Source organism: Corylus avellana, chromosome ca1 (assembly GCF_901000735.1).
Source record: "Corylus avellana chromosome ca1, CavTom2PMs-1.0".
Classification (NCBI taxonomy): Eukaryota; Viridiplantae; Streptophyta; class Magnoliopsida; order Fagales; family Betulaceae; genus Corylus; species Corylus avellana.
Window position 1 is genome coordinate 46,792,657 of NC_081541.1, and position 24,431 is coordinate 46,817,087.

The 24,431-nt window shown below is 36.5% G+C and overlaps 5 protein-coding genes across 6 annotated transcripts; 2 read left to right on the top strand and 3 right to left on the bottom strand.

Annotated features, from left to right (window-relative positions):
• Nucleotides 1–1,991: 1,991 nt before the first annotated feature.
• Nucleotides 1,992–8,576, top strand: LOC132165022 (sister chromatid cohesion 1 protein 3). Of its 2 annotated transcripts, none has more exons than XM_059575536.1 (14): nt 1,992–2,208; nt 3,232–3,493; nt 3,586–3,632; nt 3,721–3,770; nt 3,891–3,961; nt 4,066–4,502; nt 4,594–4,714; nt 4,794–4,930; nt 5,025–5,539; nt 6,000–6,039; nt 6,201–6,249; nt 6,333–6,468; nt 7,605–7,751; nt 8,376–8,576. In XM_059575536.1, the coding sequence occupies exons 1-13, from the start codon at nt 2,085–2,087 to the stop codon at nt 7,701–7,703; spliced, it is 2,088 nt and encodes a 695-aa protein (XP_059431519.1). In that variant the 5' UTR covers nt 1,992–2,084; the 3' UTR covers nt 7,704–7,751; nt 8,376–8,576. The 2 variants fall into 2 exon arrangements, with proteins under 2 accessions (XP_059431519.1, XP_059431521.1); XM_059575538.1 differs by having other exon boundaries at nt 6,204–6,249.
• Nucleotides 8,577–8,927: 351 nt separating this feature from the next.
• LOC132165485 (thioredoxin-like protein Clot) lies at nt 8,928–9,816 on the bottom strand. Its single transcript, XM_059576075.1, has 2 exons — nt 9,592–9,816; nt 8,928–9,319 (listed from the first exon to the last, which is right to left on the bottom strand). Exons 1-2 carry the CDS (start codon nt 9,734–9,736, stop codon nt 9,066–9,068), a joined length of 399 nt encoding a protein of 132 aa, XP_059432058.1. The 5' UTR covers nt 9,737–9,816; the 3' UTR covers nt 8,928–9,065.
• Nucleotides 9,817–11,384: 1,568 nt separating this feature from the next.
• Nucleotides 11,385–14,115, bottom strand: LOC132189305 (small ribosomal subunit protein cS22). The gene is made up of 4 exons (XM_059603986.1): nt 13,687–14,115; nt 12,638–12,739; nt 12,210–12,509; nt 11,385–11,654 (listed from the first exon to the last, which is right to left on the bottom strand). Exons 1-4 carry the CDS (start codon nt 14,002–14,004, stop codon nt 11,616–11,618), a joined length of 759 nt encoding a protein of 252 aa, XP_059459969.1. The 5' UTR covers nt 14,005–14,115; the 3' UTR covers nt 11,385–11,615.
• A 624-nt stretch (nt 14,116–14,739) lies between these two features.
• Nucleotides 14,740–17,571, top strand: LOC132167726 (large ribosomal subunit protein eL6z-like). Its single transcript, XM_059578752.1, has 4 exons — nt 14,740–15,076; nt 16,023–16,129; nt 16,929–17,110; nt 17,205–17,571. The coding sequence occupies exons 1-4, from the start codon at nt 14,820–14,822 to the stop codon at nt 17,358–17,360; spliced, it is 702 nt and encodes a 233-aa protein (XP_059434735.1). The 5' UTR covers nt 14,740–14,819; the 3' UTR covers nt 17,361–17,571.
• A 505-nt stretch (nt 17,572–18,076) lies between these two features.
• Nucleotides 18,077–21,731, bottom strand: LOC132163651 (FT-interacting protein 1). Its single transcript, XM_059574023.1, has 4 exons — nt 21,050–21,731; nt 19,989–20,761; nt 19,189–19,854; nt 18,077–19,105 (listed from the first exon to the last, which is right to left on the bottom strand). Exons 1-4 carry the CDS (start codon nt 21,729–21,731, stop codon nt 18,143–18,145), a joined length of 3,084 nt encoding a protein of 1,027 aa, XP_059430006.1. The 3' UTR covers nt 18,077–18,142.
• Between the last annotated feature and the right edge of the window lie 2,700 nt (nt 21,732–24,431).

Below are 24,431 nucleotides of genomic sequence, written 5' to 3' on the forward strand. Positions count from 1 at the left end.
GAAAATTTTTTTATTGTACAGAAATTTTCTTTTAAATTGTGTTGAAATTATTTGTTTATTAATTTAGGAGAAAAATACTCCAAACATCTAGAGCCTTGAGGTATCATTTTTTTTTTTTTCAAAATCCTCCTAAGGTTTAAATTTTATTAATTTATTCTTTATGGTCCAAATTGTTATCAATTTTAGATCATTTTGCTTATCTTCTCTTAAATTTTTAACAATATTATCACGTCATTCGACTCATAATGAATCATAAAGTGATATTGGTAATTTTTAGAGCATTCACAATGGAAGAGCCATATTTTTATGTAAAATGACTCATCATAACTCACTTTTATCTAATTTAGGTAAACCATTTTTAAATGTCTCTACATCCGATTAGCTATATTTCTATCTATTTTATTAAAATATTATTAAAAATAAGAAAAGTTTTGGGAAGAAGAGAACATGTAAGAGGAAAAAATGAAAAAAGTTTTGGGAAAGAGAGAACGTGCAGAGAAAAAGTAGGAAAATATTTGGGAAAAAGAGAAAATAGGTGAGAGAAACAATGAAAAATAAAATAGCTCCCTTGAAAAGTGCTGCTACATTTAACTTTTTTTTTAGCTCTTATAATCAAATATTTATTTTACATTTTCTTTTGGCTAATCCAATGTAAGTGGGTTTTTAAACATTTAAATAGCTACTTTAGATAAAAGTAACATTTAGCTATTCCATTGAAAATGCTCTTAGGGGTTATTGTCTTGTCGAGTTAGAGGAGCTAGCCGAGCCATTTAAAATTAGAAGTAAAAAGACGATTGCGATTAGCGGTTAATAGCTAAAACCGTTAACCGCAACCGCCTAAACGGTTAGTAAAATTTACTAACCACCTCCGCTAACCGCCAGTTAGCGGTTAATTGCATCTGGCATATGCTAACCGTTGTTTTAATATTTTGAAAATGATCTCAAATTTTCAACAAAGATGGCCGAAATACTTGTTCAAATCATCTTGAAAATAAAATACCTGAAAACAAGAGAGACATAGATAAGAGATAAGAGAGGCCATGGCCCATGAGATAGAGACAGAGATAGAGACACCGTGAGATAGCAACATAGACAAAGAAGGGAGTTTTGACAATACATAATTACATATACCAATATAAGGGCCAGAGAGTATACTCGAGATCAAAGACAACGATGCGAGGATGGTTCCGGACCAAGAGAGCTAGGAGAGACGGCGAGTCGAGGATGACAACGAGGGAGCGATGAGAGACGGTGTGAGTGAGCGTGAGAGGTTGAGTGATGGGTTTAGGGTTAGGAAGAGATGAATATATAAAAGTGTAAAACGACGTAGTTTTGCATTCAATTAATTTTATTCAAGTTATATATATATATTGTATTTTAAAAAAGTGGAACGATTAACGCGGTTAGCCGTTAGAATGCTATTAATAAAAACCGCATTTTCACCCTTATTTCCAATAGCCAACTCTTTTGGTCTCTTGAGAAATAGTTTGTTAAGTGGAAAATTCTACCTTCGGCTATTTTCAATAAAAACAAGTTATTTTTTAGGATGGAAACTCATTCCGCCTACTAAAGATAATTTTAGTGTGTTGTTTAAGGGTATTGCAACATTTATTATAAATTATTTAATGATTAACGTGACAATCCATAACACTTCTCAAGTGAGTTATTAAACAATTAAATAACTTAATTTTTTTTCAGCCTTAAAATGTAGCCAAGCATTTTTCAAAATATTATTGAGGTTAAACGGCAAAAATCTTGCTGCCGTGTAAATCACTTGACAAAGGCAAAACCAATGGCATTTATCGTAAAACCCCACCAACGACTACGTCCTTTCCCGTCAAAACGAAAAAAAAAAAACCCAAAATTCCCACGTACGCTTCTTTCGCGCCACTCTTCGATTCCCGCGCCCCCACTACTGTTCAATTTCCAAAATTTCCGATAAAACCCTAACCCCCAATCTTCCTCTATCTATCTATTCGCTGTAACTAAAACGAATCAAAGAACCCAATCTCCCTCGATCTCTCTTTCTATTTATCTATTTGCTGTAACTAACAAATCAAAGAAGAAGAAGAAGAAGAAGAAGAATGTTTTACTCGCAGACTTATTTGGCGAGAAAAGGGCCGCTGGGGACGGTGTGGTGCGCGGCGCATCTGCAGCACCGGCTCCGCAAGTCTCACTACACCTCCACCGATATCTCCTCCACCGTCGGTCCGAATAACGCTCCCTAAACTCAGCATTGCATTTTCACTTTCATTATATGTCTGTGTGTGTGCGTGTGTGTGTGTGTGAATTCATTGTGGGATGAATAGAGTTTTTCGGTGTTTTTTTTTTTTTGGTCAAGGAATGAAATTTCTTTGACTTTGTATCCGATGCTAAAAAGTCTTATTTTATTTATTCATGAGCCCAGAAATGGTTTAAAGTTACGGACTTATTTGACTAAACTCAGCTTTGCAATTTGCACTTTTCATTACATGTGTTTGTCTGTGTGGTCATTGAGAGATGAATAGAGTTTCTGGGTGTTGCTTTTTTTTTTTTTTTTTGGTGAAGGAATGAAATTTCTTTGATTTTGTACTGATGCTGAAATTCTTATTTTATTTATTCATAAACCAAGAAATAGTTTGGAATGAGGAATGATTTAATATACACATGTATGTACTTGTATATGTACTCATTATTCGACTATAACTTTTGTTGAGCGTATGTTTGAATTTGGTTTTGTTCTGTTTCTTAGTCAAGGTGAAAATTTTGAGTTTTTGCTGTTTCCTTATCTTGTTCAATGGCATTGTGCCATTGTGGGTCGTCATTTGTCATTCTGGTCTTTTCCTTTTAAATGAATAAAATTTCTTTAATTTTGTTCAGTTTCTTATTCAATGTGAAATTAGTTTTGCCCCGATTTGGTTTTTACTGTTTTTTTTTTTAATTTAAATATCTGGTTCAATGCATTGTCTGTGTTCAATGTTTTCTGGGTGTTTTTCCGTGATGAGTAAATTTGTCTGTTGGAGTTTAATTGTTTTTTTCGTATCCCATAGACGAATATATTAGCTGATTCCCATTTGATCACCCAGTTCATTGATAAGGTTTAGTTTCTGACAGCTTGGTTTTGGATAAGTCATATTTTAAGTTGTCATTTTTAAGTTTACACAAAACGTTACATGTTAAAAAGCAAAGTGATAACGGGCGCTGTTTCTAATAAATTTGGTTAACACTTTGTAATCCAAATGTCTATTTTAGATCGAATCATGTTTCCAGAAGTTCCCATCGCGCTGAGAATGTCGGGCCACCTTCTCTTAGGCATTGTTCGGATATATTCAAAGAAAGTGGAGTATCTGTTCCAAGATTGTAATGTTGTTTTAAATGGTTTAAGAAAGGCCTTTGCTTCTATAGACCTTAATTTGCCGGAGGATGCAAGACAAGCGCCGGTTCAATCGATCACTTTGCCAGACAAATTTGACCTTGATTCGTTGGAGTTGGATGATGAGATATACTGTGATGGGTATAATTCTTGGAAATTCTATTTTTCACTGTCTTCTTTACTCCAAAATTTTTATTTATATGACAAGTTTGCATTTTGATTTTGATTCTCAGGACTCCGGATAATCACCTCAGGAGTCAAGAGGAGATTACATTGACAGGTTATCAAACTAGTTCCATTTTTCTTTTTAATTATGTACTTTTTTCAAGAAGTAAACACCTTAAATTGAGTAAATTTTCATGCACCAGATCAAATTCCTTTTGGAAGAGACCATTATGTTGCTATTTCTTTTGATGAGGTGGGATTCCTTTATTCTTTTATATCAACGTTTTCCGTCATTGCTTTCATCTTATTGTTGGTTGAATCCTGAGGTATTGCAATTGCATTTTCACCAATAGAAACTTTCTGATCTGTTTAGGATATCATGATGATGGACTCATCACATCCAGAAATGGTTCCCAATTCAGATGTTAGACAAATGGAGGAGGAGTATGTCTCCAACTGCCATCTAAAATCCTTTGGCTGCTTTTTTTGTTTTTTGTTTTTCTATGAGGAACAGTGCATTCTTATTTTTTATTCGCGTTAAATTACAGCATTCCCACACCACCTCCAATTTTTGAGAAGGAAGCACTTAATGCAAGGTTTAATAATGACGGGACGCCTCAAAATTTTCAGCATGATGTGAACTTTCGAGATGCTGATCCAAGTAATCAGACAGAAATGCTTAATACGAGGTTTGCTGATGACAATATATCTCCAGATGTTCCAGGAAGGGAAATACTGCGTGATGCTGTCCCTGATTTTGGCTTAGAAAACCTTCCTCCGGTGTTGCCAGATCACGGGGAAGACATGGCTGAAACAAATGAATCTTTAGACCAAATCATGAACGAGAAGGACATAATCTCTCCAATCATGGAGGACAATTTAGTATCTGCTGGGCAGTCTTTACTGTTTCAGCAATGTTCTGAACCACCACCTTCTGCTGCTTCCCCAGAGGCTCCTGAGATTCTTGATACGCATGTTTCATTTAGTAAGTGCAGTTTTCTCATTGTTGAATCTATGGATATGTGAGGATTATAGAGTCCAACATTGTTTTGATTCTGAACGTTTTGTATTTTTAGGTATGGCAGGGGATATTTCTCCTGGACTGGGAATTATTCGATCAACACCACCTGTTCAGCAGCCAAAGGCAAGATCAAGGAAGAGAAAGCAGTTTGATAAGTCTACAGTTTTGACTAATAAGTATGGTTGGTCATGTAATCCATAGATCATTTTTTTCTTCTTGTACTAGTTTACTAATGTAAGGATGTGAATTTTGTAGATTTATGAAGAAGTCACTTGAAGATGCTAGTGACTTATTGCGGAAGAAAAGGGATGCCCCTTGCTCTGCTTTGGGTGTGTGGAAGTTGAACAGCATCCTAAGAAAGGAACAAATTTTTCATCAACCTTCATTAACTGGTGAGTGAACCTTTCCCTTTGCCAATTCTTTTATTGCTGCTGACCATCCCTTTTAAGGTGTTCATTTTTTAAGAAGTCAGGCATTTACATGCAGGTTTATGTATGGATCTCTGTGATATTTTCAAGGACGACTACATGTCTTCAAAGCCCCATCTGGTTGTCTCCGAGGAAGCTTTTCCAGATCGTAGGATTGCAGCTACTCCCATTTCAACAAATGATGCTTTCCCAGAGCCTAGGGTTCCACAATCTCCTGCTGCTACAGCTGAAGCTGTCCCAGAGCCTTGTGATGCTCAATCTCCTGCTCCTGTGCCTGACCTTGACATGGAAATTGAACTTCCTCGAAATGTTGAAGGCCATGATGGCAGCAACTTTTTACCTGAATTTGTGCCTTCTCAAGCCAGATTCACACCTTCTCCTCTTAGAAGACATGACTTCTCTCCTGCAACAACCAGTGAGACCGGAGTGCTTCCTACACCTGATCCAGCAGCATTCACTGGAACTTGTAGGTCTGAACTGGAAAGACCAATGACACATTCAGAGGAGCGACTAGATCTAGAGCGCACTGGCTTTTCAGATATCCCTGGTCTGATGAATTCTGCAGAAGCAGATGTAAGTCCTTGTGATTCATATGATTTTCTTAGTAATAAATATCATTGCTTGCGATTTTCCATGTTTCCTTCTCCATTAACTGCTTGATGCATAATGTTGGGGAAGTTGGAAGCCATATGTGTTATGTTCTTTTTGTTTTATCATTTGAGCCATCCACCCTAAGGATTGCCTTTGTGTTAGAACTTAATAAGAGATTGCCACAAAGTATATTGTATACATGAAATACATCCCTCATCCTTTAAGGGTTTTCATGATAGTTAAACCACGTGAACTATATATTTGTTACATACCCGGCTTTTTTAAGGTTATGATGGTATGCACAATATATGGTATCTTCAAGGTTTTTACAACTCGTTTTGGAACATCCTAGTGCTTCACCTCATGCCTTCCTTTAAGAACCAGCTGTATTTTAAACCTTAATTTAAACATTATTCTCACTCATTGAATTATTTCATTACAGGAACTTTATTTTCTGGAAGCAGATAACAATACACCAACAGGTAAGCTGAGTAATGTTAGTACTTGTCTTGATTTGGGTGATTCTACAAATTGTGGGAAGTGTTTTTTTCAGTTATGAAAAAGGAATTCATAGTATGTGGACAGATTCTAGGAATTCCACTTTTTGTATGTAATACGTGGATAACATATCTAATGCTTATAGCAGGATCCCAAGGAATGGGAGGAGTTGACTCGTTGTCTGTGAGAAGCAGGTACTACAAGAAACTTTGTTAGTGGTGGTTTGTTAATTACATTTTGGTGGACAATGAACATATTAAATGTTATTGGGGTGCAGGGCTATGGCTCAATATTTAAGAAGGCATTCTCCTATCAACCCAATCTCAGAAGATCTATCTGAAGATCTCAGTTTAAACAAGATTTTAGAAGGAAAAACAAGAAAGATATGTGCTCGAATGTTCTTTGAGACACTGGTAAGTTTCTTAAACATTTCCATGTAGCCATATCTTCGCAAGATATCTATATAGGGTAGGTCTTAGCACTTGAAAATAATTAAGAGGATTTTCTTTTTTTAATTGGGGTGCAGCAACATGATTCAGTATTTTATTTAAGGATATGCATTGTTTGGGTGAATGATGTTATTTCATTGAAAGTTGCATCCAAAGGAAATTCACTCCCTTGAATATTGGAAAAGCATGGGATTTTGTAACATCTTCTCAGTATTTGGTTAGTTTCTTGTGTCGCAAACTTGACAGTTACTAATGACTTAATCTAAAGAATCTCTCTTTTGTTCTTCATCTTCATGTTCTTGTCTTGAGTTGTTTAGTTATCAGTTGTCCTGCTGTTTCTTCTTCCTTGCATGTTAAAATCGCATGGTAACAATTGGAGCTTTCTGAATGTATCTAGTAGACATGATGGATAGTTTACCGATCAAGTACAGTGATTTCATTTAGTTTTCCAGGTTTATTAGTTCATTTCTAACGATCTCAGGCTTGAACGCCATAGCACTAAAACCTTTGTTTTCATCTGGCTTGCCACTACTATAGTTTTTCAATCTGAGTAGTTTTGTGCTGAACATTTCTTGTGTCCTGGGGCGGTTGGTTACTAATACTGACATTATGTGATGATTAGTTACCAACGTTGAATAATTAATTTAATATATTTTAGTACAATACTCACAAAAACCCACCTTTACTGAGTACTTATGACCATAAGCTGTATGCCTTCTTAGATTCTGATATGAAATATGCTGGTATTCAGCCTGTTGGCATGTACAGGAAGATTACACATAATTGTGTTTAGCAAATTCATCAACATGATAATTGCATTGGTTCAACCATCTGACCCCCATATTCTTCTATATTATTAATATCATAATGATTTATCTCTAGTAGATGTCCTTCTATTAATGAAGGATAGAATAACCTGACTTTTAGGCACAAGTTCTTCCACTGCTAATACCATCAGTTGTAGCTCTATAAAAATATGGTCTGCAGCATGCAGAAATGTGCACTGCGGTGAACTACAAGTGTCTTTTTAAACTGGTTATTTTATCTGTTCTTACTTGTGAGGTCAGTAAAGATAGGTGATTATTCATGGTAAATCACAGGTTTTGAAGAGTAATGGACTGGTTGATGTACAACAAGAAGAACCTTATGGTGATATTAGTTTGAAGCTGACTCCCACACTTTCAAAGGCTGAAATTTGAGTTACAAAGCTACGAGACTTGTTTTGCAGCCTTCATGTATATATATAGGTAAGGATCTAACTGCTACTGTGGGGTACAAGCTTTTTCACTAGGTCAAAGTTTCACCAACATATCCTAACTAGTCTTCTACAATCAGCATTGGACTACTTTAATGGGAAATCGCCTGATTATAATGACTGTATTTTATTAGGTTACTGTTGTCTGATTTGGGCCAGTCTGGCATAAGAATTTAAGAGTTGTTGATTTACTACTGATTCAAAGTATGGTTTTCTTCAGTTTTAGAGCTATCCATTCAAATTTGAGATGAATCTTGGATGAAAGAATCGGAGGTGCAAAAGCAATATAGTCAGGAAAATTTTAGACAAAACTCATTCTTGTTTTCCTTCTCTTTTGGGCTGGATAAGATTTTGGACAGTCAATAAAATATATGCAAATTGACTATAATTATCATAATGATAAATATATTGAGGCATTAGCCACTTGGCTTAGTTTGGCAATTGGGAAGCTTTGCAAGAGAGGAATGAAAGGCCATACTTCAGTCATTGAAAGTGACTTTTTGGCCTCCCACTTTTCCTTTACCCCTATCTTATCAATTTTATCTCTCTCCTTCTCCTGACCCCTGCAGTGTCTCTTTTATCTAGACTAAGATAAGATTTCCTGTGAAAAATGCAGATGAGTTACCAAGCCAAGGAAAAGCAAATGCTGTTGGATTTGTACAGCGGCAGCATTCAATTTTGGATTCTATGCTTAGAACATTTTTCTACTAGGATCTTTGTAGGTGATGCTAAATTATTGTAAGCAGCAAAGTTGTGTGAAATTATTGTAGTTTAAAGGCTGTTCACTCTTGTTCAGCATATAAGTTAATATAATTCTTTTCCTGCTTACAGAATTGGTTGGCGTCCCATTTGTTATTTTGATGTTGTGCTAAATTATGAAACTACAATCATGATTGCAATGTAGTTAGGAATGTCATATAATACATTCTCATCCCATCGCATAGAGCATTACTCATAGGGAAAAGCTATTGGTTTTTACCAGATCCAAGGCAAATGTTGATTTCAAGCAAAATGAGCTACCGAGTATTTGGCATTCATCTTTCCAAAAGCACCATATGCATATATCTTATCAGAAAGAACATATTTTGCCCATACCCTTGTTTGGTGCTTCCCTAATCAAAGCAAAAAGTGATTAGCTACCACATGGCCTAAACTGAAATATTATCACTTGCATGAAAACTTTATTTCATTGACTGGTAACCGGCCTTACAAGGATACATAATAAACTACCAATAGTTTAAAAAAGATGGCCCCAAGAACATATGGAAGTCACAACCATCTTATACATATGGGAAGCAATAAACAGTCAGTTGCCAGCAACAAGGGCACTGATTTTATTTTCAATGTGTGCTTCATGGTCTGCAAGGCGGCCACGGATGGTGTCGTTTTCCCAGCGGACTAGTGTTGGAACTCCTGTGAGCTTAAACCTTGAGTCTACTCTCCATGGATGCTGGGGATTCCTCCATGTTGGCCTATCTCCAACAAAAGCTCTCAAAAGCACAACATCATCTGCTGTTGCCTCCAGCTTCTTGTAGATTACAGGCTCAGCTCTTACACAATCTGGAAAAGAAGAGGGCCAAAAGGTCAATACTTGATCGCATATTGAAACACTTTTAACTTGTGAATTCATTGCCCAATGTTTTCATGCTTTTCATCAAGCAATTGATGTATATCATGGTCTACTCTTTAACCCTTTTTGGAAGTCTTATCTAATAATCGATGCATCGTCACAAAATATCAAAAACCCATAAACAATGTGCAGTAATAAAGAAGAAACGCAAGAATTCTGTCATGGGGAAAGAGAAAAATGAATATGGGTATGCGTGTGTTACCAGGGCACCAGCTGAGGGAGGTAGAAGGGTCTTTGTCAGCCAAGAAGAGAATCAGATTGGCTTTGTTTTGGGGTGCTTCTGATCTGAACTTCTCAAACACGCTATCAAAGCTTGACACAGTGGCGTCCAACAGCTTCAGCGGCATCTTCGGTTGCTCGAGGGTATGTATGGGAAAGATGGAAGAATGTTTTGCAGAGGATGATGAACGCAACCTGCAGGTGCAGGGTCTCCCTTTTATAAGCTAATCTTCGGGCAAATGACTTCAATGCCCTTGCCCGTGTTATTTGGTGTTTGTTTTTTCTAAAGCCTGTGTTCTGCTCGTGCCATGCAGGGTATGGTCCGCAAAAGGATGATTTTGAATGATTTGTCGTGCTCGTGGGCAAGAAATGAAGAAAAGAAACACAGAATGAATTCCTTGCGTGCGATTTTTCCTCATTTCATTATTATTTTCAGATATATATATTTTCATGGATTAATTCAAAATAAGAAATATAGTTTGTAAAAATATTGTTAATTCTTTAGTTTTTAAGAGGATATGCTCTTGTTCAACTTGTATTTCGCTGAGTTTTAATTTAATTTATGGGAAAAATAAACTTTCCCCATCTGCTCACACCTCAACCCCTCTTCTCCTCTTTAAATTTTTTTTTTTTTTTTTTTTCAACGAGTTTGGATTAAAATTGGACCTACAAGTAAATTTTATATAAATTTTAAGATTAACATAAGGTTAAAATATGAATTTGATCTTCAAACTAATGATTTTTAGGTGTTTTCTATTTTTTAATTATGATGTGCAAAAATAGTTTTGAATGCTTTTTTTTTTTTTTTTTTTTTTTAAGTATTAACAAACAAGCTCAATTATCACTAGAGTAAACTAAGGATACATTTGGGATTACGATTTTGCAAGAATAATCTAAGTTTTTAAAAGATATCACAAACATAAGGCGTTTTGATATTGCGATTTAAAAAGCATTTAATTTAAAATATGAAAAATATCTATAATTTCTATAAGCAATCTAAGAAATGCTTATTTGAAAAAGAGCGAATTTAAACCAAAATCACAATTTCGCATAACAAATATTCGATAAAAACGTACTTTTTAACATGTTTTACCAAACGTCTTTATAATTTTAAAAATACAATTTTTAAAATTTCACTTATTAAAACCGCAATCTAAAGTAAGTCACTAGCATCCGATATACGTCCATTCTATTCTTGTCTAGATTGAAATGTGATTGAGGGGAAACAAAGGTCAAGAACTTGATAGGAAATTAGAATGAACGTGAATATGGTCGAAAATATGATTGTCTAGTTATTTCGACAAGAAATTATTCTAAACTGGGTTAATAAAAAAGTCTTCCAAAATAGACTATTAAATGCATGTGAAAATTAAAATTATTAATGAAAATCGCATGCATCTAGACACATAACGGCATAATAGACTTAGTTAGGAGAATTTACTTTAGGAAAAAAAGAACTTTATCCATTTACTAAGAGTAATATTAAAAACTACATTTTTATTTCATAAATATCATCAGAAGTCTCAATCTACCCTTGGATTAGTCCTATTAAAAAAAAAAAAAAAAAAAAATCAAAGATTGATTGACGAAGACAACCACGTTAGCATTATGAAATAGTTGTGAGATAAAAGTGTCGTTTCTAGCATTTTTCATTTACTGTAAAGCTTTGAGAATCATAGTTGGTAATATTCAACAAAGCCAAGCTTGAACAACAGAAGGCTTGATTGAGCTCATTTATCATCAACTTGAAGAATAGATCATAATTAGAGGCACCAATTTGCCAGGCTTGGCATATTACCCCGTACTATATACTTTTTACTAGCAGATGCACCAGTGGGCGTCTGCTGAGAAACAAGTGCAGAATTCTACCAGAAAAACAATCAGAACTATGAAAGAGACAAAGTACTAATTCCTAAAATTCATTTCAAGTGAACAAAAACCATCCTAATTTTCATACAAAGGATACAAAATGGACATGCTCCAAACACCATGGTGTGTCCCCCTATTTTATGCCTTGTTTACACGAATTGATTGCCCTTCTAACAACTGCAATGAAGAAAGAGTAATAGACTATTAGGGAATGAATTGTCCAAACAAGAATTACAATAGATAACAAGAAAGCCAATTTCGTTAAGGGTTCCAATTATTATCAACAAATGAATAGCTATCTTCATGAAAGACATGGGCCAGTGATGGCATCATGGAAGCTGAGGAAGCGGCACCAGGAAAGATATGATGGGGATTTCAGAATTAAATGAATAAAATGTAGCATGAACAGCATGCCTGTGCAAACATAGATGATAGATATCCCTCTATGTCAATGATGGAAGGACATTATGGAAGATGAGCTAGAGGCATCATGACAGCAATCAAAGATGGGAATCATAACTAACAGATCAGAATTTCTTGAAAAATATTCAGGAATCACACAAACACAAGCCATCCACAAGTGCAGGAAAGCTAGTCTAACATTCAGAAGCAAGAATAGCAGTGCACGAAAATATATGTCCATGTAACCATCCGCTTACCAGTGCATATGTTTGTGCATATTCAGATATACCAAGGTTCAATTAAGTAAAACAGGGGCAGTGAACAACTTACAGTGTTGTTCAAAGATGAGATTGCAGTTTCTACATCCTCCTCTGAAGAAAAGGTAACAAAGCCAAACCCACTGGATTTTGAGGTCCCCGGAACCCGTGAAACCTTTGCACTAAGAACCTGTCCCTTCTCAGAGAAAAAGTTTTTGAGTGTATCTGCCGTTACTGTCTTTGCAAGATTTCCTACATAAACCTTGTGGGGGCTGTCAACAAATTGTGATTCCTCTGCCTGGAGAAGTGACAAATCTCCTGTCATCAAAGGCTTTTCTGTTACGTTTACTTTAATCTCACGTCCTCCAATTTCCTGTCATTAACAGCATATGGAACTCATTAGCCCTTCACCATGAAATGATGAATATGAGAGCAATGAATATTAGCATGTGGCGTTATGTGATTATGAATATAATTTCTTGTTCGATAATTTAAACGTACAGTTCCATTCAGTTTCTCAATTACTGCATTTGCATCCTCAACTGTCTTCATCATAACAAATGCAAATCGGCGGCTCCTTCCAGAGTACTTATCATACATCACCTATGAACAAAAAAATGGAAAGAAAGTCATCCCAAATTGTCAGATCAACGTATGTATTGAACTAAAAAAACCTCAAATAGCAAATCGGTAGTTCCTTGTAGAGTACTTATCATACATCTACCATTCAACTGGCGATATGCTTCCCAGTGTTATGTGTTTCAGTTAAATTTAGAAGAAAAGTTTACTGAGGGTCACTGTAATGGAGAAAAAAGTATGGCTGGTCCCTAAAATTTAGAATTCCAGTCAATCTTGGTGAACATATCTCCTTCAGAATTCTGTGTGCAATTGTAAGTAGATCTTTATATGGAATCTTCAGATGGAGTACCAATAACCAATGTAAGAAGAATATCATTTTTATTCCCAGCTATTACTTGTTTCTCATTGGCCACAAGTAAAAGATCAATGCTCTAAACTTTAAACTATCTCAATGCAATCAACTTCAGGAAAAAAAAGTTCAAAATTTTACCCATGCTCCTAAATTTTTGTAAAAAGTAGGAGACACTAACCACAACCATGACAAACTTAAAGTCATATAGAGTATAAAAACAAGAGGACAAGTTCCATCTACACCCAGCCACCGCTTTCCACCACGTCACAGAAATCAGTTTGTATCACTGAACATAACCCAGTATCTATTTCAGTCTAATGCACCGTTTTAAGACCTTAATTTATCCAAAACACACACACAGTCACACACATGAATTTCCACAAAAAGACTTTTTTTGATCTTTCGAAACACACACATAAGAACTTCTGCCAAAAGACATGTTTCAAACACTTTATCCTTCACGCGAGGGCATATGGTAATATCCTAATTACCATAGTACCAAAACTCAACCTTTTCAGCAACCCAATTACCAAAACAGCACAACAATTACATACACAACTGACAACAATAAATCCTTAAAACTGCGAGCGAATTTTTCAGTCTTTCAGAGACAAAATACCTCAGCTTTCTCCACAGCACCGTGCTCCTCGACAATCCGGGTGAGCTCGGCGTTGTCCACGGTCCTCGGAATGTTACCTATATACAATCTCCTCGCAGCCGGCGAGGATGGGTCAACCGAAGCCACCTGGGTTTCCTCGGCAACAGCCAAGAGCAGAGTTTGGGAGCGTTTGTGGGTGAGAATGAGAGGTAAAAGAGTGAGCTTTGGAAGGTTTTGGAAGTGGGTTTGGTGATGGAGCTTTGGTGGGAGTGTGAGGGGTTTTGTGGGGTTGTGGAGGAGAATGGGAGCTGAAAGCTGCAGGGATGAGACTGAAGCCATCTCTTTGTAGGAAGTGGATTGAGTTCTGGGATTGAGGAGAGAGTGGGAGAAGAAGGGGGTTTATCTCTCACATTATCTGGTTGAGGCTTTTTGCCTTGGTTTGTTTGTGGGTTTAGGCCAGGCCTACAATACAATACAATAAATAATAAATATAAAAGAAAAAGAAAATATCTAATTGAGTTTAAATCTATTTTTATAAATTTCAGTTCTAAGATTTTGACATTTAAGTTCCATTTGTTTTTATGTATATTGTTTTTAGATGAAAACATTTTTTTAAGAAAATTATTGATGTTTTAATGATTCTTGAATAACCGATCGGACGCCAAATCCTTAATCAATCAGACTTGCAAAAATAAAAAAGGTCAAATATAAAATGTCCCGCTACGAGTCAAATGGAGTGTCACTCTAATAAAAATGTAAATTATGTTATAAAAAATAAAGATGTGTTACATAATTTACAATAAAAAATAATAAAAAATATTCTTTCAAGTATTGTACATGGAAATGAAGCTAAGTCTTAGCTGTTACTTGCATCTTAACGAGAGATATGAAAAAAAATAAAAATAAAAAAAATTTGTAAGTGATGGTTAATTTGGAGTAACAAAAAAATAAGTAAATAAATTCTCAAAACCCAAGCCCAAGCCTGAGATAGGCCTGCTCTTCAGCGCATTAGGGTTTTCTAGGGCTTTCACACCCGACCCGCCTATAAATACATTATATATATAACCTTCTCAACCTAGGGTTTTGCGGTAGAGCCTCTCATTTTCGTTCACTCACTCAAGGAGACCGAAAGAGAGAGAGGGAGAGAGGAATCAATGGCGCCGAAGCAGAAAACACCGAAGGTGAGCAGGAACCCTGATCTGATCCGTGGGGTTGGGAAGTTCTCGAGGTCGAAGATGTACCACAAGAGAGGTCTCTGGGCTATCAAGGCCAAAAACGGCGGAGTTTTCCCTCGCCACGACGCCCAGCCCAAGGCTCCCTCTCCCGCCGAGAAGCCTCCTAAGTTCTACCCGGCGGATGATGTCAAGAAGCCCCTCGTGAACAAACGCAAACACAAGCCTACCAAGCTCAGGTATATCTATCTCTTTACCTTTAGATATGGGTGTATATGTATGTCTATGCTCACAATTGAATGTATATAAGTTTGGGTTCTTTTGGGTACTACTTGGTTGGTGAGAAAATGTGGGAAAATTGTGGTTTTTATTACTCCCGGGTAGTTTTCATTTCGATGAATCTCTTTCTTTTAGGGTATGATGCTTGCAATTATATGTATTTATGGGTGTATATATGGTTATTGAGTTCTGAGTGGTTGGTTGGCGATAATATGTGGGGAAAATGTTTATTTTTAAGCTTTGTACATCATTTTTCTTGTGGTTAGTTTCATTTCGATGAATCTATTTATTGTTAATTTTTATATACATATCTACATTTATATGTATCTATGAGTGTGATATGGATTCTTTTGGGCATTGTTTGGTTGCTGAGAAGATGTGGGGAAAATGTTTAGACTTGCATGTCCACATGTATTTGTATGTTTAACTTATTAATTTGCTCGAGGGTAGTTTTCATTCCAATGAATCTCTCTCTGGGTTGATCTTATCGGATTTATGGATTTATATCTGTGGTGGTCTGTGTACCTTTTCTTTTGGTAGTGGTCGATGGCAGTTGATTGGAAAATGTGGGAAATGGTGGAAGTTATAATCATTATTGGTATATACATGTGTGTGACTATCTAGTTTGTTTGTAGGTTTTTCAATTTGGTTTATGTTTGTGAAAATGTCGGGGAAAGGATAAAATAGCTGAATCTGATGGCGTTTCTTTTACCTAGTATAGACAACCAATTATGATTTTTATTCAATAGAGATCGTTGCATTCAATTAGATGAATTGAATTGGAATATTCATTTTCTGTTACCCCAATTGTATTTTTCTAATTGACAAGTGTAATTATTTTTTGTCTTATATGGTTTTCTATTTTTGGAAACTTCATTTCTTTAATTTTTTTTTTTCAATTTGCAGGGCTAGTATCACTCCGGGTACCGTGCTGATCATACTTGCTGGGAGGTTCAAGGGAAAGAGAGTTGTTTTCCTGAAGCAGCTGTCATCTGGATTGCTTTTGGTCACTGGTGAGTGGTTTGTTTTGGTATACATATTTTGACTGAGAAGACAATGTTATAGGAGAAATATTTGGAGTTGCTTGTTTCTGTACGTTTGGTTCTCCTACTTTCAAATTGAAGTGTCTTTTTGTAGTGTCCCATTGTGGTGGTGGTTTGAGCACATCATGTGATTGATAACGAATTTTCTAAGTGTATTAGCAATATGTGTGTATGTGGTAATTGCCCAAGCAGAAGATCATTCGACACAGTTTTTGTGCAAACTTGGTGTCAAGTAGATTTATCTTGTAGGATTCTTTGGACCGGGAGCAAAATGTGATATTTTTTGGGAGCATATTTGTGGTTGGATTTGATTGTGGGCATATCATGAGATTTTTATTTTTGTGCGCTTGATATGCATATGCTATTTTTCTCATTAATAAACAAATCAACCAACATAAAATTAAATGGTGAGTATCTCGAAACAGCTTTTTATTTATCAGAAATTTGCCATGTTCAGCTATCTTTCAAATTCAAATTAGATCAAACCACAATCTATGTTCTGAGAGCTTCATTTTAAGAAAAATTCCACCATTATTTTCATTGGGCAGGTAGTGTAATGGTTAATAAGTCTATTTTGGTTATTAGTTTTTCTGGTTGGTCTTGAAAAATTGGTAATGCAGAAACAAGTTTTCTCTAATTTCCTGTTTTGTGGATCATTAGATTTTGATGCACTTGAATTACTGAAGAGGTTAGGGCCTTTACTTGCCTTTGCCCAATGTCACGAATTTTATTTATGGCTTTGCTAATATCTTTTAACTTACCAATGCAGGACCATTCAAGATTAATGGTGTTCCTCTTAGACGGGTGAATCAGTCTTATATTATTGCTACTTCCACAAAGGTGGATATCTCTGGAGTTAACGTGGATAAGTTTGATGACAAGTATTTTGCCAAGGAAGCTCAGAAGAAGAAAAAGAAGGGAGAAGGCGAGTTTTTTGAGGCTGAGAAAGAGGTTAGTTTGTTAATTTTGATTGTATTTGTTGTGAATCGTGGGATTTTTTTTGGTGTTTGTTTTGATTTCCTATTGTCTTTTTTTGAAATTGCAGGAGAAGAATGTGCTCCCACAAGAGAAAAAAGATGACCAGAAAACAGTGGATACACCATTGATAAAATTCATCGAGGGTGTTGCAGACTTGAAGGCCTACTTGGCTGCGAGGTTCTCTCTTAAGTCGGGCATGAAGCCCCATGAGCTTAAGTTCTAGAATTTTTTTTCTCATCGTTACCTTGTTTTGTTTTGCTTGAACTTGGTCGTAGCAGATGTACTCTTAAAAGTTCCATTGGTAATAGACAGCTAAATTTGATGTTGTGTTAGGTGATGCATTGTTTCAAGGAATTTTCCTTTTTCCAATTTTGGTTGTGCGGGTGCAAGTGCTACTGACTACCGATATATATGATGTGATTTGTTCTTCCATATATGCATGGAGATATCCCAGAAAATTTTGTTTTCCAGATTTCTAGAGAACTAATATGGTTCACTTGTGCATACGAATTTTGGGTATCTGCCCAATTGCTTGGACATGCGAGTCCTTATAGAGATTTTTTTTATATTTAGGAAAAAATCAGATTTATTACTTTGATTTTCATATAATATGGATTTATTATTTGGGTTTTAAACTTCAAGAATAAGGTTAGATTTTCATCTAATATGGACTTATTATTCGGGTTTTAAACTTCAAGGATAAGGTTATTAGGTTTTGTCCAAGTTTAAAATGGGTCCTTTTATCACTTTATCACACCAATGTTATTATGGGGCAATGAAATCGAAGTTTTTTCTTTTATCAAATTGTGTTTCTCCGTAAAATCAATTGTTTTTTGTGGGTCTTATACCAATGTGTACGTCATAGAATATTTTACCCAAAAAAAAGGGGGGGAGAATAAAAAAAAAAAAATTGAACTTTCCATTTATTGAAACTCAGACGAGGAAGGGTAAAATCACAAGAACTAAGCAATAAACCAAACTATAGTTTCCAACATTTAGTATCGATCATAGTAAGCTATCTGTTCGAGCCGACAATCTCTTGAAGAAATTGCTTGGTACTGAAGGTAGCTTGCTCCGGAACCTAGGGTGCCGCAAGTAATACAAGCCTGCAAGCAGAGCCACCACTCTGAATGGTGTCACATAAAGCATCACAGCTGCACAAAGAGAGAACAATACGAAAAGGCTAGTTGCTCTTGGGTCTCTCCAGCTGAGCAGAGACTGAAGTCTCTCCCCCTGCGTTGCAATGTCACCTACCACTGTTTGAATCCTCCCTGCAACACTTCTGAGCCTGTCATACCTCATTCGAACTATGTCATGCGGTCTTGAAGTTGGAAATGTGTCAAATTCCTCATCAAGCTCATCCGGATGCACCGCCTCCGCCCACGAGAGTTTAGTATCCATATGCGGCGGGTACCGCGGCCGGTACCTATAGTTCCATAACCCGATGAGGAACATATAGAGGAAGAGGGTTGGAAGTATCAGCTCTGGATACCAAATCAATATCAGAAATAACATATGAACCAGAACTGATGTGATGGGGTTCTTCCAGTCACAAACATCGCCAAACCATCGGCTCATTGAAAACATGCCGGAAAGAAGCGACATGACACGAAAGAAGTTGGCTTTGCTTCTTCTCATACTCCACATGTGGGAGTCTACATCTAACATGTACTCCACCACTTCTTTTCTCAGAGGCGGTTCAGCTCTACCAAGCCTCACTGCCACAATATTCATGGCTTGGTATCTTAAATTGTCTACTTGGTTCACTGTGAAGGGATGCAAGTAATGCATTTTTGGAAGCAAGGGATGGCCATAAATGTATACCATGTTAGCTAGAGAGAGGGTAGTGAAGCGAACGGCTAGTTGGAGCTCTCCCATTTTCTTTACTCCATGTGGTTGAAGAACAAGAAGTGGGTAAGAATGTGTATATACTCGATAAGCTTCGAGTGTTGATAGCCGAATACGTACCTGTTAGAATATAAACTAAATAGTTAAATTCATTCATTCCTATTAGTTTAAGCTTTTTGAAATAAGTGGTGATTTAACCGTACCTTTCCGATCCGGGAATCTCTTGCTGCAGTGCCACCAGCAGTTGGTTTCTCACCTCCACCCAAGTGGCAGTTGTCAAAAACTCCCAATGTTATCACTGTGCAGGGGTCGTAAACTTCCCATGTGTACTGCTCATTCCATTTGGGATTGAAGGTGTCAAGGATTGTTCTTGTTCGAACCCATTTCTGGCCATACTTAGCTACGCAGTAAGAATCTGTAGTCCCTCTTCCATCTTTCATCTTCATTGGAAGAAGCCCTTGTGCACTCAAAATGCCCACTTCCAACATCCCAACTGGCTGTTTCCAGAGCTGCTTTGCCGTTGGCCTTTGATCACTTATGTACATAGTTGATTCATCTAATACATGGTATCCACCTTCAAGACAAACTCTTAGGTGAATTCTACTTGAAAACTTGAGCTCCTTCCGCCTGTCAGCTTCCAAGACTCCAAAACCATATTTCTCAAGATTGAACCACCGAGTATGAACTGGCCGGTGGTCAAGCCGCCGCTCGAACATGTCAAGTGGTAGGCTTATCTTCCCTAACACCTCGTCTTTCGCTTGATGCAGACGATCCTCAACTGTAACAAACAGCTGCTCCTCGAAAGGCTCAGCTGCCACGAAGACTAAATCTTCATTCCAAAATGGGTTAGTGGTGCGAGTTTGACATACCTGTTAGAATATGAATTAAATGATTAAGCTTTTTGGATAAATTGTGATTTAAGATAGTATTAGAGCAGAGGTTTTAAGTTTGAACCTGTCTCTCCAGCTTCAAACTTTTGAAATAAGTAGTGATTTAAGAATACCTTGGTTTTCAGCACTTGGTTTCCAATCTGAGCTTTGACAAAAACTTCTGGGAGGCGGTTTCTGTCATTGGGCAGCACATCCTGAGCTTCAATGACATTTACTCTGAGGTACCACAGTTTGGGAGATACATAAACCTTTGATCGGATGTTAAAAACACCCTCTCCATAAACAGCAGCAGCATCAGAATGCCATGACTCTGGGAAGGCTTCATCAGCTTGTGTTCCCATCCAAACTGCAAGCATAATCTCCCCCCTTACCTTCCCTTGCCCGCGCCGGTCCTCCAATCTGTGCCACTGAGGAGCCAGTGTGCTATCTGGTGGAACTCTGGTTGGAATCTCATTCAAGTCAAAAACCACCCTTCCAAGATAATCATCCCTTCCCACCATTTCTTTATCCTTCACAAAAACTTCTAGTACTGATGACTGAATGCGTTCTTTTGAGAATGCAAACACCTGATGCCACTCTGGATTCATTTTCCTTTCAAGATGCTTTGTTCTTCCTTTATAGTTCCCCAGCTTGACTTCCACATAAGGATCACAGCTACCAGTAATGGTGCTCGGAGGAAGATCTCTTGCTTTCACAACTCGAACATATAGATAAAACGTTTGCTCAACAAGGTCATATCTGTCACTGCTCATCCACCCTCTTCCGCCGTAGCCTGCACCATTTGGCCACCTCTCACCAAGTTGTGGGTTGGTGTCCTTCAATTCGTAGTCCTCTTGGAGGCTAGGATGAGCTTGTGGATTGGCTTGGTGCATGGTGAATTGGACAACTGATATAATATAAATTAGATGATTAAATTCATCTCTATAAGCTTAAGCTTTTGGAATGAGTGGTGATCACCACTCATTCCAAGATTTAACATGCTATTAGAGCAAAGGTCCTCAGTTTGAACCCTGTCTCTATTATTTATTCTCATATCAGTTAAATATTTTACGTGTTAAGTCTCATGTATTAAGAAGGAATTTGAACCTATACGTGTGAAAATAAAAATTAAATGATCAAATTCATTCATTCTTATAAGCTTAAGCATTGGGGATAAGCGGTGATTTAACAATACCTTGTGGTTGTTTCTCTACAGGTATGTCGGGCTGCTGCAAAGATTGGTGCTTGTATATGTGCTGGGCTCTTCCTGCTCTTTCTTCTGCAGGTTCCCTGATTTCCTGTGTCTCTTTAACAGGATCAGCACCAGTAGGCTCGACTGCTGCAATAGTGGAACTAGAATTGCTTATGACACCAACTTTTGGAGTTTCAACAACAGGAACTTTTGATTTGGGAACAGCTGCTAATGTTTTGCCAAGGAGATTTGTATTTTCTGAAATGGGAGGAGAATTAAGAGGAGGTGGAGGGCTAAAACTAGATTCTGATGAAAGATAGATTTTTAGGCCAATCTCTCCTTTTACAGGTGAGAAGAACCACTTCCTTTCCAACTGGAATCTTTGATAAGCTTCTTCACCTTTCTTGACAATATTTGAGCAAGGAAATCTTACTCGACCAAGGAAGTTTCTGCCTGGAATTGGTTTTCTCTCATTGTAAACAGAAATTTCTATGGCTTGGTGGGTTTTGGTTTGGTCGAAATCAAGGATAAGTTTGTGGTTCCAAATGGGGTTGAGGTTCTTTGGGATAGTTTTGGTTCTGCTTAACTGGTTTTCAAAATCAACTTCTACAAAAGAACTAGCTGACCCTTCACCATCCTTTGGCATAAGATCATGAGCATCCACTACTTCCACCACTAGCTTCATTCTCCTTTTTCTTACTTACTTTGCTGCTGCAAGAAGCAACATGGAAGTAGCACCTGAAAAGAGACCTCAAACTCGATTCGGAAGCAAAGAAGTTCTATTTAAGTAGGCAAAGATAAAAAATAAGTACTAGTTAAACGTTCTCTTTCTGCCTCATTGGCGGCTGGTGTTATTGTGGATGAAGCAAGGAACGGTTTGATGGAGAAGCTGCCTGTGAGTTCTGTACTTCTGCAGAAACCCAAAGTAGGACTAGACAAAATTGGAGGGAAAGCATAAAACTTTATGAAAAATGGTACACACACTCCCCGACGTGACAATAAAAATTACCTTTATATTTTGGATGGATCAATATTGGACATTAGATCCAATAGTGATTTTCATAGCTACATTTGAGAATGTGTATAACATTTCTCTTGAACCATTATCAAATAACTACCTCGATTTCAAAAATTATTACACTGTCAAAAAGGTTGTCTAATTATAAAATTAATACCTAAGGTTGTCTAGTTATCAAATTAATACCTAAGGTTGTCTAATTAACGGAGTTTGTCATTTTGTCAATGTTCCGTCCAAAAACTTAAACAAAATTTCATGTCAAAACTTCTCAAAATTCGGCAAGTGTCCCATTCGCCACATCAGCATTATTTAAAAAATAATAATAATTTTTTTTAAAAAAAAAAATTTACCTTCTCATTTCTTCTCTTTTTTTCCAATTTTTTTTTATTATTTAAATAATGTTGATGTAGCATAATGACATGTCCCCCATGCCATGTCATTATGCTACATCAACATTATTAAAAAAAAAAATTAAAAAAAAAAAAAAAAAAAATTGACGCTTAGAGGTTTTGACGTAGCGGGCTGTTAAGTTTTTTGCCAAAACATGGACAAAGGGATTGACTCTGTTAATTAGACAATCATAGGTACCGCGTGTGATAATTTTTGAAACCAATGTAGCAATTTGATAATGATCCAAAGCACATGTAACAAAATAACATTTAACCCTGATAGTTAGTTTATCATTGTAGAAATATATGTAGAATGTAAAATAAGAAAATAAAAGTGGAAGCAAAAGAGAAAGAGAACACAAGAGAATTTGGGGTGGTTCGGCCTTAAATGCCTACATCCACACCACTGATGATATGGTGTAAAAATTTATGCATTCTATACTAATAAATTTTTACTTGTAAGACCCTTCATTCTGGCCAACAATGTTCAACTTTGTATATTACATCCCTTTCTTCTTTGGCCAGCAATGCCAAAGTGATGAAAAGAAAGTGAGAGAACATAGAGTTAAAGGCAGAGATGGAGGTGAAAGAAACCAAAAGCAGCTTAAGCCCTTGTGACCATGGCCAAAGATGCTTTTTCCTGTGCTTTATTCTCTTACTTTAAATCATGATTATTATTTTGTTGTCACCACCTTTGTTTAGACCAATATTGAAGTTGATGAAACATATTTTTAGCCAGCCTAATTCCTTCTCAAGCGACTAATGTTAAAATATTAATTAAATGATTAAATCAATCGTTTTTTACAAATTTAAGCTTTTAAAATAAATGGCGATTCAACACGGCGTCAAAATAAAAATATTGGTAATTTAACTATGGAACCACATCTTAGGGTTTTTCCTAACTATGAACAATTTCCAATATTATTCAACAGTACCATTACTGGTTACATGGCTAATTTCAGACAGTGACAACCTCAAAAGAACCTAAAGAGATGGTTTCCTTACATTACATAGCTGAACTCTAACTTTATGTTTCGCAGGCTTATCACTATCATCCGTGCTAACACTTGAAATTTGAACTTCATTCTTTGTAAGATTTTGAGGTGGTCCATAAGAATGTTTTTCATAAATCTGACATGTAATTTTTTATAACTCATGTTACGCCACTTTACGCTCTTGAGATAATAATCTTTAATGTTAATCTCAAGAAAAATCCTAAGGAAATTCAGAAGTTTGGAATTCATGGTGAACAAACATCACCGTTCGAAGGTTGTATATGTTTAACAGATGCAACTCTTGAATAAACACCCTAATGGAAAAATTATAACAATTTTCATTAAGATCCTTCAAAAGAAACCCATTATGCAATGCTGATATTTTTCTTGCTAATAATGAACTCAAGTTTGGAATTTCAAAACATGATGCTGAGTTGATCGATCATGGTTAATATTGCTTCCATATGCATGCTGGGCTGAGAATTCATAGCCAGGCTCCATGCTGGTGAAATGGGTGTTAGCCTTAAGCTTTGGAGCTTGAGCTTGAGCTTGGGGCCCAAAATTGTGTAGTGATAGTGGCCTACTACTGTATTATATTTTTTATCAGGTTAAACTTTTGGTATAACTTGTCATTTAACATAGTATTAGAGTGTCTCCAAGAGGTACCTCCTTCCCCCTCTTGTGGACATGTCAAAAACATAGTATTAGAGTGAAGATCTTGACTTCGAATCTTGTGTCCGTCATTCACCTCTCATTTTAATATATTCCACGTGTTAGACTTCAATAATTGAGGGACAGTTTCACATGAGTGTCAGGTAGTATGAGCGAAAAGAAATTAAGCAACAAAATTTGATAAGTACATTCAATTGTTTAATAACTGACGTGATATGTGTTACGCAGATTATCACGCTAGTTTATAAGAAACTATAGTACCCCTAGTTGCACTTCTTATATCAACTAATTGATTCGAGGCTAATGGGCTC

Bases quoted from the DNA above. Each gene is read 5' to 3' on its own strand.
- LOC132189305 (XM_059603986.1), bottom strand. From the start codon at position 14,004: ATGGCTTCAGTCTCATCCCTGCAGCTTTCAGCTCCCATTCTCCTCCAC. The intron at 12,510-12,637 runs GTACGTTTAAAT...TGTTAATGACAG, and splicing joins TTGAGAAACTGAATGGAACT to GAAATTGGAGGACGTGAGAT. The intron at 11,655-12,209 runs GTAAGTTGTTCA...TCTTCATTGCAG, and splicing joins TCTCATCTTTGAACAACACT to TTGTTAGAAGGGCAATCAAT.
- LOC132165485 (XM_059576075.1), bottom strand. From the start codon at position 9,736: ATGCCGCTGAAGCTGTTGGACGCCACTGTGTCAAGCTTTGATAGCGTG. The intron at 9,320-9,591 runs GTAACACACGCA...CTTCTTTTCCAG, and splicing joins CTCCCTCAGCTGGTGCCCTG to ATTGTGTAAGAGCTGAGCCT.
- LOC132165022 (XM_059575536.1), top strand. From the start codon at position 2,085: ATGTTTTACTCGCAGACTTATTTGGCGAGAAAAGGGCCGCTGGGGACG. The intron at 5,540-5,999 runs GTAAGTCCTTGT...ATTTCATTACAG, and splicing joins TGAATTCTGCAGAAGCAGAT to GAACTTTATTTTCTGGAAGC. The intron at 6,469-7,604 runs GTAAGTTTCTTA...GGTAAATCACAG, and splicing joins GAATGTTCTTTGAGACACTG to GTTTTGAAGAGTAATGGACT.
- LOC132167726 (XM_059578752.1), top strand. From the start codon at position 14,820: ATGGCGCCGAAGCAGAAAACACCGAAGGTGAGCAGGAACCCTGATCTG. The intron at 15,077-16,022 runs GTATATCTATCT...TTCAATTTGCAG, and splicing joins CACAAGCCTACCAAGCTCAG to GGCTAGTATCACTCCGGGTA. The intron at 16,130-16,928 runs GTGAGTGGTTTG...TTACCAATGCAG, and splicing joins TGGATTGCTTTTGGTCACTG to GACCATTCAAGATTAATGGT.
- LOC132163651 (XM_059574023.1), bottom strand. From the start codon at position 21,731: ATGAAGCTAGTGGTGGAAGTAGTGGATGCTCATGATCTTATGCCAAAG. The intron at 19,855-19,988 runs GTATTCTTAAAT...ATATTCTAACAG, and splicing joins ACCAAGTGCTGAAAACCAAG to GTATGTCAAACTCGCACCAC. The intron at 19,106-19,188 runs GTACGGTTAAAT...ATATTCTAACAG, and splicing joins GAGATTCCCGGATCGGAAAG to GTACGTATTCGGCTATCAAC.